The sequence below is a fragment of the Lissotriton helveticus genome, chromosome 5_1 (genome assembly GCF_964261635.1).
Source record: "Lissotriton helveticus chromosome 5_1, aLisHel1.1, whole genome shotgun sequence".
Lineage (NCBI taxonomy): Eukaryota > Metazoa > Chordata > Amphibia > Caudata > Salamandridae > Lissotriton > Lissotriton helveticus.
The window spans coordinates 737,223,811-737,236,651 of NC_136065.1; the positions used below are offsets into that span (position 1 = coordinate 737,223,811).

Genomic DNA, 12,841 nt, shown 5'->3' on the forward strand with positions numbered 1-12,841 from the left:
TACTGGGCTAATCTAGGTTCTAATTCATTCATTCTATTGCTCAAGTTGTGAAGGATTCTACCGTTGAATGTACCATGTTCTGAAAAAGCTAGTATTCCATCACCTTTTGTATATTCGATCCAATTTTCTAACCACACACAAGTATGATATCCTCTCCCCATCATCATAAATGAAGCAGGAATTTGAAGCGGTGGGATAAGAATTCCTTCTCTAGTTTTAAATATTTTGTGATTTTCTGTATAATTGTCATTTTTCTACGCTCTCCGTACATATTATAAGTTATTCTTCTCATGAATTCTTGTCTAACAAAATCCAAATGTCTCCTATCCGGGCTATTCCCTGTTAAGGTTGGATCGTGTTTTCACATATAAATTTTATTTTAATTTAAAATGATTCGTACCTTTGTTTATACTTCGTTTCTCCAATATTATTGCAGTTTTTATTCTCTTCATCCAATCAGGTTTATTTTATTAAACTCTTTTATCCAATACTAAAGTGTGTCGTCAGTATTCACTCCTCACTACTGACCCCTCCTTTACAATTCTCCATAACTCACACGCCTACTGTCTCGACCAATCCCAGTGCAGCACCTGATGAGGTCAGGGCGACAACTGACCCCTCCTTTACAATTCCCTGTTTTGTCACCCACACCCGCTGACTCGGTCAATCCCAGCGCTGCACTTTGGGACGCAGTGCAACTCCAGCAGCTGACCCTCCCATCACAAGGTAATATGATAAACGTATTTTTCTTTAATCTTTCACCAAAATTTTCATTAATAACAACATAAAAACATTTTCTACCCTGTCGGTCTCACAAAACTAATAGTTAGATGCTTTTACTACGAGTAAAACCTTCTGCTTACTCTTCATGCACTACGAGTAAAACCATTCTGTTCACTCTTCACATAAGCTCAGAAGAACCTGCTACTTTTCCAGTGTTACCCTTAATAGGTGATATAACAACAAAATTTCAGCAGCGAACTCTTCACTAACAATCCCTTTCACTGTTTCACAACTACATTTCCAAAACCGACCAGTAACCTTACTGCAGTGTGATGTCCATCTATCACCCGCTATACATTTTCTGGGACTTTCCAGACAACATTAAACAATATACAAACAGGTTTGTTAATACTTAATTCTATGATCAATAATAGCCATACCTCTGCTACCAGCAAACTGATCCAGCGAGACACCAACCTGCGCACAATAATCACCAATATACACACATTCCGGCCCATAAACCACACTCACTTACACAATTCGGTCGATGAAAGTCGCTGGAGATCAATTTAGGGCTTTTCTATATGTCCGATCTGCCTACAAATTTTGAATCTATTTAATTACTAAGCCCTTTCTTGCACATGGATCGATTTTAGTTGATTAGTGTTGATAATTTAACAAAGATATATTTACCTGGTTCATTCATTAATGACCACAGACTCAGTTTAGATTTTAAAGATTTATCTTAATTTTTAAAGTGAAACCAATTACAAATTACAGTGTTAACTCCATCATTCTAAAGAGGTAAGATTTGTTTTACCTGAATTAGAGTATACATTTTAGTGATGAGTACCTCAGGAAAAAGAGGATAGAGAGAAAAGGCATATTGACAAAATAAAAAACATGGAGTGAGAAGGACCAATTCTCACAAAGATGTGCGCTCCGTAGCAAGAGGAACCTCTCGTTCCTTCAAATTTCAAAATCAATAGTAGTCACAAATTAATGTATCACTTTTCCGATGATTCAAATATTTATTTTCATTATTCACATGTTCATAATGTGCATCTTATGATTTAATGATTTTATTTCATCATTGATTGTTATTCCCAATCCGTCGTAAACCCAATGCATTTCGGGTCAAAATCAAACGACCCTTCTTCAGGGGTCTGTAAAGGAAACATACAGGACCATGTTAATTACCCACATATATTGTGCTATCTCATACATCGTAATGTAAAGAAAAACATGACCAAACAAATCGAAATAATTCCTAGTGTGCTGAATTAGAAATTGTAGAAAACATACTCTTTACAACCCTAGTGTGTAAACTCATCAAACTAACATTAAACCAAAAAGCAAGCTGAACAAAAACATAGCTAAAACATTATCGTGAAGACAAATATTTACGAACAGCATGTGTTATGATTTCATCATGCTAGCGTCTTTCCCATTTTGGACCCAATACGTAACAGTAGCATGTAAACGTTTGTTTTCTATCTAGCGCTTACCTAAAGGTCGGGAACAAACCGTCTCCGTGAACGACTAGGAAGTCATGTTCAAGGGTTACCGTGGGCATTTAACCAATCATAAACAAGGACCTCATCACGTGACGCTAGTCACATGATCTGAGTATGCCGGCTTCAAAATGGGAAGTAAATGCAAGGATACGATACTCAAATCGAACCAATGCAAAGATTGTATTCTACATCATCACCAAGGCATGATTATAAAATCTACATTGTGCACGTTATTTGAACGAAAACATTGGTTATTAAAAAACGATTTTCAAACATCGAAAAACACAAACACAATTTCATCGCTAATGTGAATGCTCAAAATCAAAATTATCTGTGGGTACATGATAAATTTAAACCAACAATTAAACTTCAAGGGAATCAGTAGATTAGTGGTATAAAGAAGATCCAAGGTGAAGAACAGTCCATAGACCAATGTCATATATATTGATGGATTAATCATTTATAAGAAGCAAGTGTATTCAATCCTGTCATTCATCCCCACCGGTTGGAGGGAATTAAGTTTCTTTATCCAAAAAAACTCTGCTTGTAGTCTTTGTTTGTTAGGATCCATGTCTGACGTTGTTTAACCACCTCAAGAATCGTGCATCTCAGTTGTGCGATTTGATGGCGTGCTTCAATCCAATGATTGGCGACAGTGGATTTTGTGTTTGCAAGTCTGATATTACTTTTATGTTCGGTAATCCGTACTTTTAGTTTCCTTTCAGTTTGGCCAACATATACTTTGCCACATGGGCACTTGATCGCATATATAATGTTCTTGGTGTCACATGTGGCTAAATGTTGTAATTCGATCTGATATCCTTTTGTAGGATGCATGAACTGGTTGCCTAAAATCATGTTTCCACAATGTATGCAATTCTGACATCTGGACATTCCTTTATATGTCCTTTTTTCTCTCTTATTACAAGAGTTCAAAATTTCTTTTAAATTGCGTGATCTTCTGTATGCAAAGGTGATTCTCTCATTGAATAATCCCTTCAAATCAGGTTCTCCTGTGATTAATGCCCAATGTTGGTTGAGAATGCGTTTGATTCGAATTGCTTCAGTGGAGTACTTGAGTACACATACAGTTTTTCCTGTGTTACAGACCACTTTTGATTCAAGTAACGTGCTTCTAGATTTAGCTTTAACTCTGTCCAGAGATTCCTTCAGAATAGTTTCAGGATACCCCCTTGTGCGGTATTTCTGTGTCTGAATCTCCAAAGAAGTAGATAGATCTGATTTGTGACTTGTTATACGCTTGAGTCTAGTGAATTGTGATGTAGGCAGATGCTTTTTCAATGTTTCCGGGTGAAAGCTTTGAAATAGTAAGCACGAGTTGCGATCCGTCGGTTTTATGTGCACTTTAGTACTCAATTTGTTGTTGTGTAAACTGATTTCCACATCCAGAAAAGATATGCATGATTCTTCTATGATATGTGTGAATTTTATTCGCTCATTGTGTGTATTTAGCAACTTGATGTTCCGTTCCAGTTCAAATCTATTCCCTTTCCAAATTAGGAAAATGTCATCTATATAACGTTTAAACAGTGTTAGGCCATTTTTCCATTTGGGATTCTCCAGAAGGCAACCAGTTCATGCATCCTACAAAAGGATATCAGATCGAATTACAACATTCAGCCACATGTGACACCAAGAACATTATATATGCGATCAAGTGCCCATGTGGCAAAGTATATGTTGGCCAAACTGAAAGGAGACTAAAAGTACGGATTACCGAACATAAAAGTAATATCAGACTTTCAAACACAAAATCCACTGTCGCCAATCATTGGATTGAAGCATGCCATCAAATCGCACAACTGAGATGCACGATTCTTGAGGTGGTTTTAATAACCAATGTTTTCGTTCAAATAACGTGCACAATGTAGATTTTACAATCATGCCTTGGTGATGATGTAGAATACAATCTTTGGATTGGTTCGATTTGAGTATCGTATCCTTGCATTTACTTCCCATTTTGAAGCCGGCATACTCAGATCATGTGACTAGCGTCACGTGATGAGGTCCTTGTTTATGATTGGTTAAATGCCCACAGTAACCGTTGAACAATTTCTAATTCAGCACACTAGGAATTATTTCGATTTGTTTGGTCATGTTTTTCTTTACATTACGATGTATGAGATAGCACAATATATGTGAGTAATTAACATGGTCCTGTATGTTTCCTTTACAGACCCCTGAAGAAGGGTCGTTTGATTTTGACCCGAAATGCATTGGGTTTACGAAGGATTGGGAATAACAATCAAAGATTAAATTAAATCATTAAATCATAAGATGCACATTATGAACATGTGAATAATGAAAATAAATATTTGAAACATCGGAAAAGTGATACATTAATTTGTGACTACTATTGATTTTGAAATTTGAAGGAACAAGAGGTTCCTCTTGCTACAGAGTGCACATCTTTGTGAGAATTGGTCCTTCTCACTCCATGTTTTTTGTTGTCCTAAGGCACGGATTGACGACGTGTAACAGATGTAGCGCCAACCTAAACATTGAATTACCTGTACTGCAAGCATTATACTTTAGAGTGCACTGGGATAACACAGATTGGATATTGACAAAATACACAGATTATATTTACCTAGGATGGTACAAGATCAGACCCCTCTGGCCAAGAGTTTGGGCCCCTCGGAAAAGTTTCAAGTGACGGAATCAGGACAAGTTTAAGACAGGGCAGGTAACCTCTTCTGGATTTAACACCAGCGTCAAACCCCTCTCTGATGGTAGTTTCCTCCTCGATTCTTCCCCAAAACTCCTTCCTAGTTCTATTGACTTCTCGATTCTTCCGCAAAGCTCCTTCCTAGTTTTATCTGTAACAAAATAAATAAGTCTGTTTTCAGGTATTTCGATCAGCATTTGGACAGCATCTCTATCTCTCAGTGTTCTGGCAGCTATCAGGCTACTTCATATCACTAACTACCCCAATTATACCTTTTGATGGCATGTTCCCCCCCCAAATATTTCAAACTTGTGTAAACTGCTACGTCTGATTGGACATGACAAGGGGATTAAAAGCATTGTCTTATGTTCCCGCCCATTAATTTGTTTCACACCAGCTTTATTACCCACCCATTTTCATAATGTCTTTTATAACATTGTATAACATTTTTGTTGTAAGCATCTTTATTCGATTCACAGAATCATCAAAGTAAAACACATTTACATAAAAGGGAATCAATTATCTTTTTTCCGAACAATTTCTAAAATTCTAGGTTATTAGCAACAAAAGAATACATTTTCTAAAATACACAGTTTTATAAAAAAAATCATACTGTCATAATATACAAATTGAGGTAAGTGAAATTGCATTAATTAAAAAGATAAAATCATCATAATTCATTTAATGCATTACATATCAGAACCTTAAGCCTCACTTTGATCTAATAAAATTAACAGATAACAGAAATCTACTCATTCCAAAAACAACCAGTCCAGAGGTATCTGACTTAAGAATACGCAGCATCTCAATATATTTTCTAATACCGAGGTTCCTGCCTAGGGGTTTAATCCACTTGTTTATGGGAATTTCATATAATTTGCAAACAAATAAAACATGAGCAATGTCCTCTTCTCTTCCCAGGGAACATTTGGAGCAGGTACAATCTTCTACCTCGCCACTCCTTTTCCCCCACCTGGATGTAAAGGTCTTGATTTGTAGTGTGCCATATCTAAATTTTAGGTACAGACTCTTGGCTAAAAGAGGCTCCACCTCATCTAGAAAAGGTGCAAACGGGGGGCTAGATTTAGAGATCAAAAACTGAGTTGTAAGGGATCCATTACCAGAACTTGCTATAACACTCTGCTCAATAAAGTTCCAGAAAATGGTTTTACATTCAATTTTGGAGTAAGAGGTAAGCAGGTCCGGATGTTTCCAGTATCTGCTCAGGCCCAAATAAGATAACCATTTATGAATATGGGCCAACCAGGGGAACATAACATTAACGTCCAAATTAATCAACTCTTGCAATGCTTGCCTGTAGACAAGCAGTTCCTCCGTTGTCCATAATCTGATCCAATACGAAATGGTCATCCAAATGGCCCTATGCTCTATACGTTTAATACCAAGGTCCAGCATAAGGGGAATCACTGGTGTATTTTGCGGGAGGGCAGTGAACCTTCTCATAATTTTGTTTTCCCCTACAGTTAATGATGATAGAACCCCCCTCCCCCCCACAATTCTGAACCATATAGAGCCGCAGACTGGGCTCTTGATTTGTATACTTGGAGCGCCGGTGTAATTGCTTTTGACGTCGTGGAAGAGAGTTTCTTTATGATTGGAGACGCGTTTTAAGTAAGGATCAATTTAAATTTCGAAATCTGGGGGCTCCATGACAATTTGGAGTCAACGGTAACCCCAAGATATACGAAATTCGGAACACGCTCCAAAATCACGTTATTTAGCTGCAGTTTATTTGTGGATGAGCTATAGGGTCTGATAATCATATACTTAGTTTTTACAGGATTGATTTCAAGACCCTTTGCGTTACAATACTCATCCAGTGCATTTGAAAGATTCTGGAGGCCCCTTGGTGTTTGTGATAACAAGATAGTATCGTCTGCAAAAGTTAGCGCACAAATATGCTCACCACCTAGTTTCGGGGAATCGTGGATGGTATTTTTAAGAGCTTCGATCAAATCATTGACGTAAAGTAGGAATAGGGTTGGCGCCAGGACGCAGCCCTGGCGCACACCCCGTTGTATAGGTATTTCTTCCGTCAATTCTCCTAATTTCCCCCAGCGCACTTTTGCATATGTATTTTCGTGGAGCCTAACCAAATGCGTTACGATGTTACTCGGAACTACTTGCTGTACTAAATTAGCCCAGAGAAGGTCTCTAGGTATGGAATCAAATGCGGCCTTTAAGTCTATAAAGGCCACATAAAGGTGGCCATGTCGTAGCCTTGTATACTTCCATGATATGATTAAAAGCCTAAAGACTAGGTCTATGGTGCTAATTTTCTTTCTAAAGCCGGCTTGGCAAGAGGAGAGCACATTATTGTCTGAAATCCAATCGATTAGTCTATCCAAAATCTGCTTAGCATAGACTTTTTGCAGTATATCTAGTAGACTAATCGGTCTATAGTTTGCTGGATCGTCCCTCGAGCCTTTTTTATAGATCGGAACGATCTCTGCTCCTCTCCATGATTCGGGGATTGGTTGGCCACTGGCTACTCCATTTGAGAGAAGATTAATGTAGGGAGCCTAGACATCCACCGCATGCTTAAATAAGTCGCCAGGGATTTTATCAGGTCCAGGAGCTTTAGAGGGTTTTATGGCAGCAATTGCAGTTATTGTATCTGCCATGCTAAAATGAAGTGGAGAGGAAATATTAGCTGACAAGAGTATATTGATATCTGTTGTAGAATCTACTGATGGGCTTTCTGGTGCAGCATACAAGAAGCAAAGTGATTATACCAGGTTCGAGGATCCAAGTTATAATCCTGGGCCAAAGAATTTGCCCTTGAGCCATTAGCAATAATCTTCCAAAACATAAACTGATCTCCCCTCTTAATGGCTACTAACAGATTTACATTTGTCCATTGAGTCTTCAGGATGTTCAGCTGTTTCTCAGAAAATGGGAAAGGGGTGTCCTTGATCGGGTTCCAAGACTTGAGATCATGACTCCGGAGTTATTTTCGAATGCGCCTTTGCACATGGACCATGTGATTATTACAAAAAACACAGTTGATGGACAGAATGTAGAACAATATCATACATTCACCCCAGTACAAGGATCTGGGCCTAAATCCATCGTTTTTTTGCACTCCACACCACCCTGGGTTAGACACTGGCTATATGCAAATCAGCTCTGACCCTGTGCCTCATGGGAACAGTCCAGTCCGAACTACCAAGCATGTCTTTCCCAGACCGGAATCAAGCATCCAAGGACCGGTTTCTGGCTATCAGCCTTCATTCAGCCTGGATAGCTTGACTCCAGTGGTGTTGAGAGCCTGGGACTCACGTCTGAGCATACCCAGCCCACTCGGGGTGAAAATTGCAAAAAAACACAGTTGATGGACAGAATGTAGAACAATGTCATACATTCACCCCAGTACAAGGATCTGGGCCTAAATCCATCGTTTTTTTGCACTCCACACCACCCTGGGTTAGACACTGGCTATATGCAAATCAGCTCTGACCCTGTGCCTCATGGGAACAGTCCAGTCCGAACTACCAAGCCATGTCTTTCCCAGACCGGAAATTAAGCATCCAAGGACCGGTTTCTGGCTATCAGCCTTCATTCAGCCTGGATAGCTTGACTCCAGTGGTGTGGAGAGCCTGGGACTCACGTCTGAGCATACCCAGCCCACTCGGGGTGAAAATTGCAAAAAACACAGTTGATGGACAGAATGTAGAACAATGTCATACATTCACCCCAGTACAAGGATCTGGGCCTAAATCCATCGTTTTTTTGCACTCCACACCACCCTGGGTTAGACACTGGCTATATGCAAATCAGCTCTGACCCTGTGCCTCATGGGAACAGTCCAGTCCGAACTACCAAGCCATGTCTTTCCCAGACCGGAGTCAAGCATCCAAGGACCGGTTTCTGGCTATCAGCCTTCATTCAGCCTGGATAGCTTGACTCCAGTGGTGTGGAGAGCCTGGGACTCACGTCTGAGCATACCCAGCCCACTCGGGGTGAAAATTGCAAAAAACACAGTTGATGGACAGAATGTAGAACAATGTCATACATTCACCCCAGTACAAGGATCTGGGCCTAAATCCATCGTTCTTTTGCACTCCACACCACCCTGGGTTAGACACTGGCTATATGCAAATCAGCTCTGACCCTGTGCCTCATGGGAACAGTCCAGTCCAAACTACCAAGCCATGTCTTTCCCAGACGGAATCAAGCATCCAAGGACCGGTTTCTGGCTATCAGCCTTCATTCAGCCTGAATAGCTTGACTCCAGTGGTGTGGAGAGCCTGGGACTCACGTCCGAGCATACCCAGCCCACTCGGGGTGAAAATTGCAAAAAACACAGTTGATGGACAGAATGTAGAACAATGTCATACATTCACCCCAGTACAAGGATCTGGGCCTAAATCCATCGGTTTTTTGCACTCCACACCACCCTGGGTTAGACACTGGCTATATGAAAATCAGCTCTGATCCTGTGCCTCATGGGAACAGTCCAGTCCGAACTACCAAGCCATGTCTTTCCCAGACCGGAATCAAGCATCCAAGGACCGGTTTCTGGCTATCAGCCTTCATTCAGCCTGGATAGCTTGACTCCAGTGGTGTGGAGAGCCTGGGACTCACGTCTGAGCATACCCAGCCCACTCGGGGTGAAAATTGCAAAAAACACAGTTGATGGACAGAATGTAGAACAATGTCATACATTCACCCCAGTACAAGGATCTGGGCCTAAATCCATCGTTTTTTTGCACTCCACACCACCCTGGGTTAGACACTGGCTATATGCAAATCAGCTCTGACCCTGTGCCTCATGGGAACAGTCCAGTCCGAACTACCAAGCCATGTCTTTCCCAGACCGGAATCAAGCATCCAAGGACCGGTTTCTGGCTATCAGCCTTCATTCAGCCTGGATAGCTTGACTCCAGTGGTGTGGAGAGCCTGGGACTCACGTCTGAGCATACCCAGCCCACTCGGGCTGGGTATGTGATTATTAGCCTCAACTCTCCTTTAGGCCCAATTTACAAACTAACAGAGAAATCAAAAAGACAAGATGTTAGATTCAAATAAAATGATTTCACTGTATGCCACTTATCTCTACTCTAATCCCATTTAATAGAAATAATTATTTATGCAGTAGCACTTAGTACAAACACAGTTTAATTTCGAGCAGAGCAGATGCTTAGCATGTGAGTTCTGAAGCGGCCATGTTTGGTGTTACTGCGCAGAAGCAAAGCTTTCCCTCCAAGCGTTATGACGTCATGCCGTTGGCACATGCACAGTTTATTTCCCCGAGTTTTAGCAGCCATTTTGGTTGCACTCGGGTTACTTGTTAGTAGGCACATAGGCAAGCTTCCCCTTCTTCTAATATGTGTAAGAATATTGTGTAAAATGAGTACTACAAACAATTATTAGCAATTTATTATGGTTTTATATGAGAGGATTTATCCAGAAAGTTGCTTACGTGCAAATCCTTGCTCCATCAAGGGGCAGAGGCCACTATTGTCCTAAACCCAGGCCCAGTTTGGGCAGGATGAGTAAATTAGATTACATCCCGCCCTCGCCCTTAATATTTCATTTTGTAACCCTGGATCGGGTAACTGTATCAGGGAGAGGTTGATGATCTGCCTCCATTTTGATCTCTTGAATGAACGTTGATGGATCAGGCAGGGATCTTGATCTCAGGTCTCTTGCTGGGAGGGGTCAGTTTCTGAACATATTGTGCACCTTTCGCTGGTACTGCTGTGTAAACGTAGACAGTGCTTCGGATTTTGATTTTGATCGTAGCTTCCACTCAAAGGCAGTCGGATTTACCCTGGTCACACATCAAGAGCTTTAGGGACTATCCGACTGCCTGGTTTTGTAGCATGCCAATGAATTACTGGCGTGGGCCTTTGGAGACGATGTTCAGTAGCTAAGATTGTTCCATGACAAATGCTCCTGTTACTTCAATCCAACCACTGAGCTGACTTGGAGGAAAACTGAATGAGAGGTTATGCTCAGGGTCGGACTAATGCCCAAGTAATAGAAACTTGTTTTTAATGTCATTAAAACACAATTTGCACCACCACATCATACCAAAGAAACGGATGATATAAGTTAGGCTACATAATAAATGCATTATGTGTAAGAATGTATTATTTTACATTTCTATACGAGTGAGCTTGGTAATTTATCGAACGTAGAGTGTATGTTATGAAACCTAACGATGCATGCTGTAACTTTCATTTAACATTTCCTAATAGATTCATTTGGCTACACACTCCTTTGAGCTTTTTTAATGCATATTTTCTATATTGCTTTATAGGAGGAATTGCTTAACCTGGAAGAACGTCTTCAGCGAAATCTGGACCAGTTTGTAAAAGAAGAACAAGAAGAATTGAAAAATGATATCAGTAACGCTTCTCCGGGAATTACTAACATTTTATACCCAAACATTTCAAAGTCATGGTCTCATTGATCACAAAATGCAAAAATAACCGGTAGATTTCCTTTCTAAGAGAAAACGTGTCTTAACCATTACTGTCAAGTATTAGCCAGCTATAAATATATATATGGAGAGTGCTCTCAGACACGATATCTAATTAAAGAAAAAACTGTTTGCATTTTTGTTGTCATGAGAGAAGCAATAAAAACACAAAGGGCAATAGCTTCTGAACATTGAGGCTAAGTCAAAAACATTCCATTTGGGCTACTTTGGGAGATACAGTTGGGGATAATTCATCAGAAACACAGAGGACCGTATGTCCGATGTGAATCATATTTATGGGAATCGACTATCAAGCAATACAGGTAAAAAACATTTTGGGGCAGATTTATGTTAACTGGCGCATCCCCAGGGATGCGCCAGTTAATGTGCGCCACAGTGCGCCACAGCTCCGCCACCCATGGTGCGCCGCATTTACAATGCGGCGCACCATGGGGCAAAAACGGTACAGATGCGTGACGCATCTGTGCCGTAAAGGCGGCGCATTGCTGGAGTTGCGTCGCAAGCGCGACGCAGCTCCAGCAAGGCTCGTGGGTGCCCTATCTGACCAATGCTGCATCAAGACCTACGCCTGCTTCAAGCAGGCGCAGGCTTTTGACGCAGCATTGGCCTGAAAGTGACTGAGTGAAATCTCATAGATTTCACTCAGCCACTTTTGCGAGGCGCACCTGCCCCGGAACGCCCACCCTGCGCCAGAACGCCCACAAGCGGCGCAGGGCTTTACAACGTGACGCATCTGCCTAGATGCGTCACGTTGTAAATCGTTCGTAGGGATGCGCCACGTTTACGCCGCCTTGCTTGACGCAACAGCGGCGTAAACGTGGCGCAAGGCCTTCATAAATCTGCCCCTTTGTCTTTAAAAGTAGGACTCAAACTATCGGGAAAAAAATGCAAAGAGAAAAACTTACAGGCAAAAATCAAACAGCACTCAACAAAATAATGGGGCTATTAACCTCCTTACAATGTAGATTCTATCCTAATACGTTCTGAAGTTCACTGCCATCGAATTTAACACCAAAAATAATTGTGTTACTGGCAGTAGTAGTATAATAGCAGTATGTACATTAAACAGAAGCCGGCTAATATTATATCATATATTTGTGTCCATTAGAGTTTTAAGTCCCCATTTGAACATTCTCCTTTCACACATGTAATGCAAATGCAGATGTTTAGAGTAAGAAGCATGATAGCAGTGCTTAATTTGAGAGGTGGTTTCCGGTGCTCACCAGCACTTAATTGTCAACAGTGGGACATAGAATAGTCTGCCACGTGGTGATCCTGTTTAGCTAATTTGAGGATGAGGACAACACGAGTTGTTTATTCATTCAACATACAATAAAAATTACTAATACCTGCCACCCAAGCCATGCTTGTAACATTGAGGGCCTGAATTGTCAAACTTGTAGGTGTGTGATGGTTAGTAGTTGTGCTTGTACTGTCATT

At 40.7% G+C, this 12,841-nt stretch overlaps 1 protein-coding gene across 1 annotated transcript in view; it reads left to right on the forward strand.

Moving 5' to 3' along the window:
* The window catches only part of PKD2L1 (polycystin 2 like 1, transient receptor potential cation channel), a 2,231,834-nt gene extending 2,220,073 nt beyond the window's left edge, over positions 1–11,761 (forward strand). Inside the window, exon 15 of the mRNA XM_078641081.1 lies at positions 11,219–11,761. Coding sequence (XP_078497207.1) covers positions 11,219–11,371 — 153 coding nt within the window. The 3' untranslated portion in view covers positions 11,372–11,761. The remainder of the gene's footprint in view (positions 1–11,218) is intronic.
* The last annotated feature ends 1,080 nt before the right edge of the window (positions 11,762–12,841 follow it).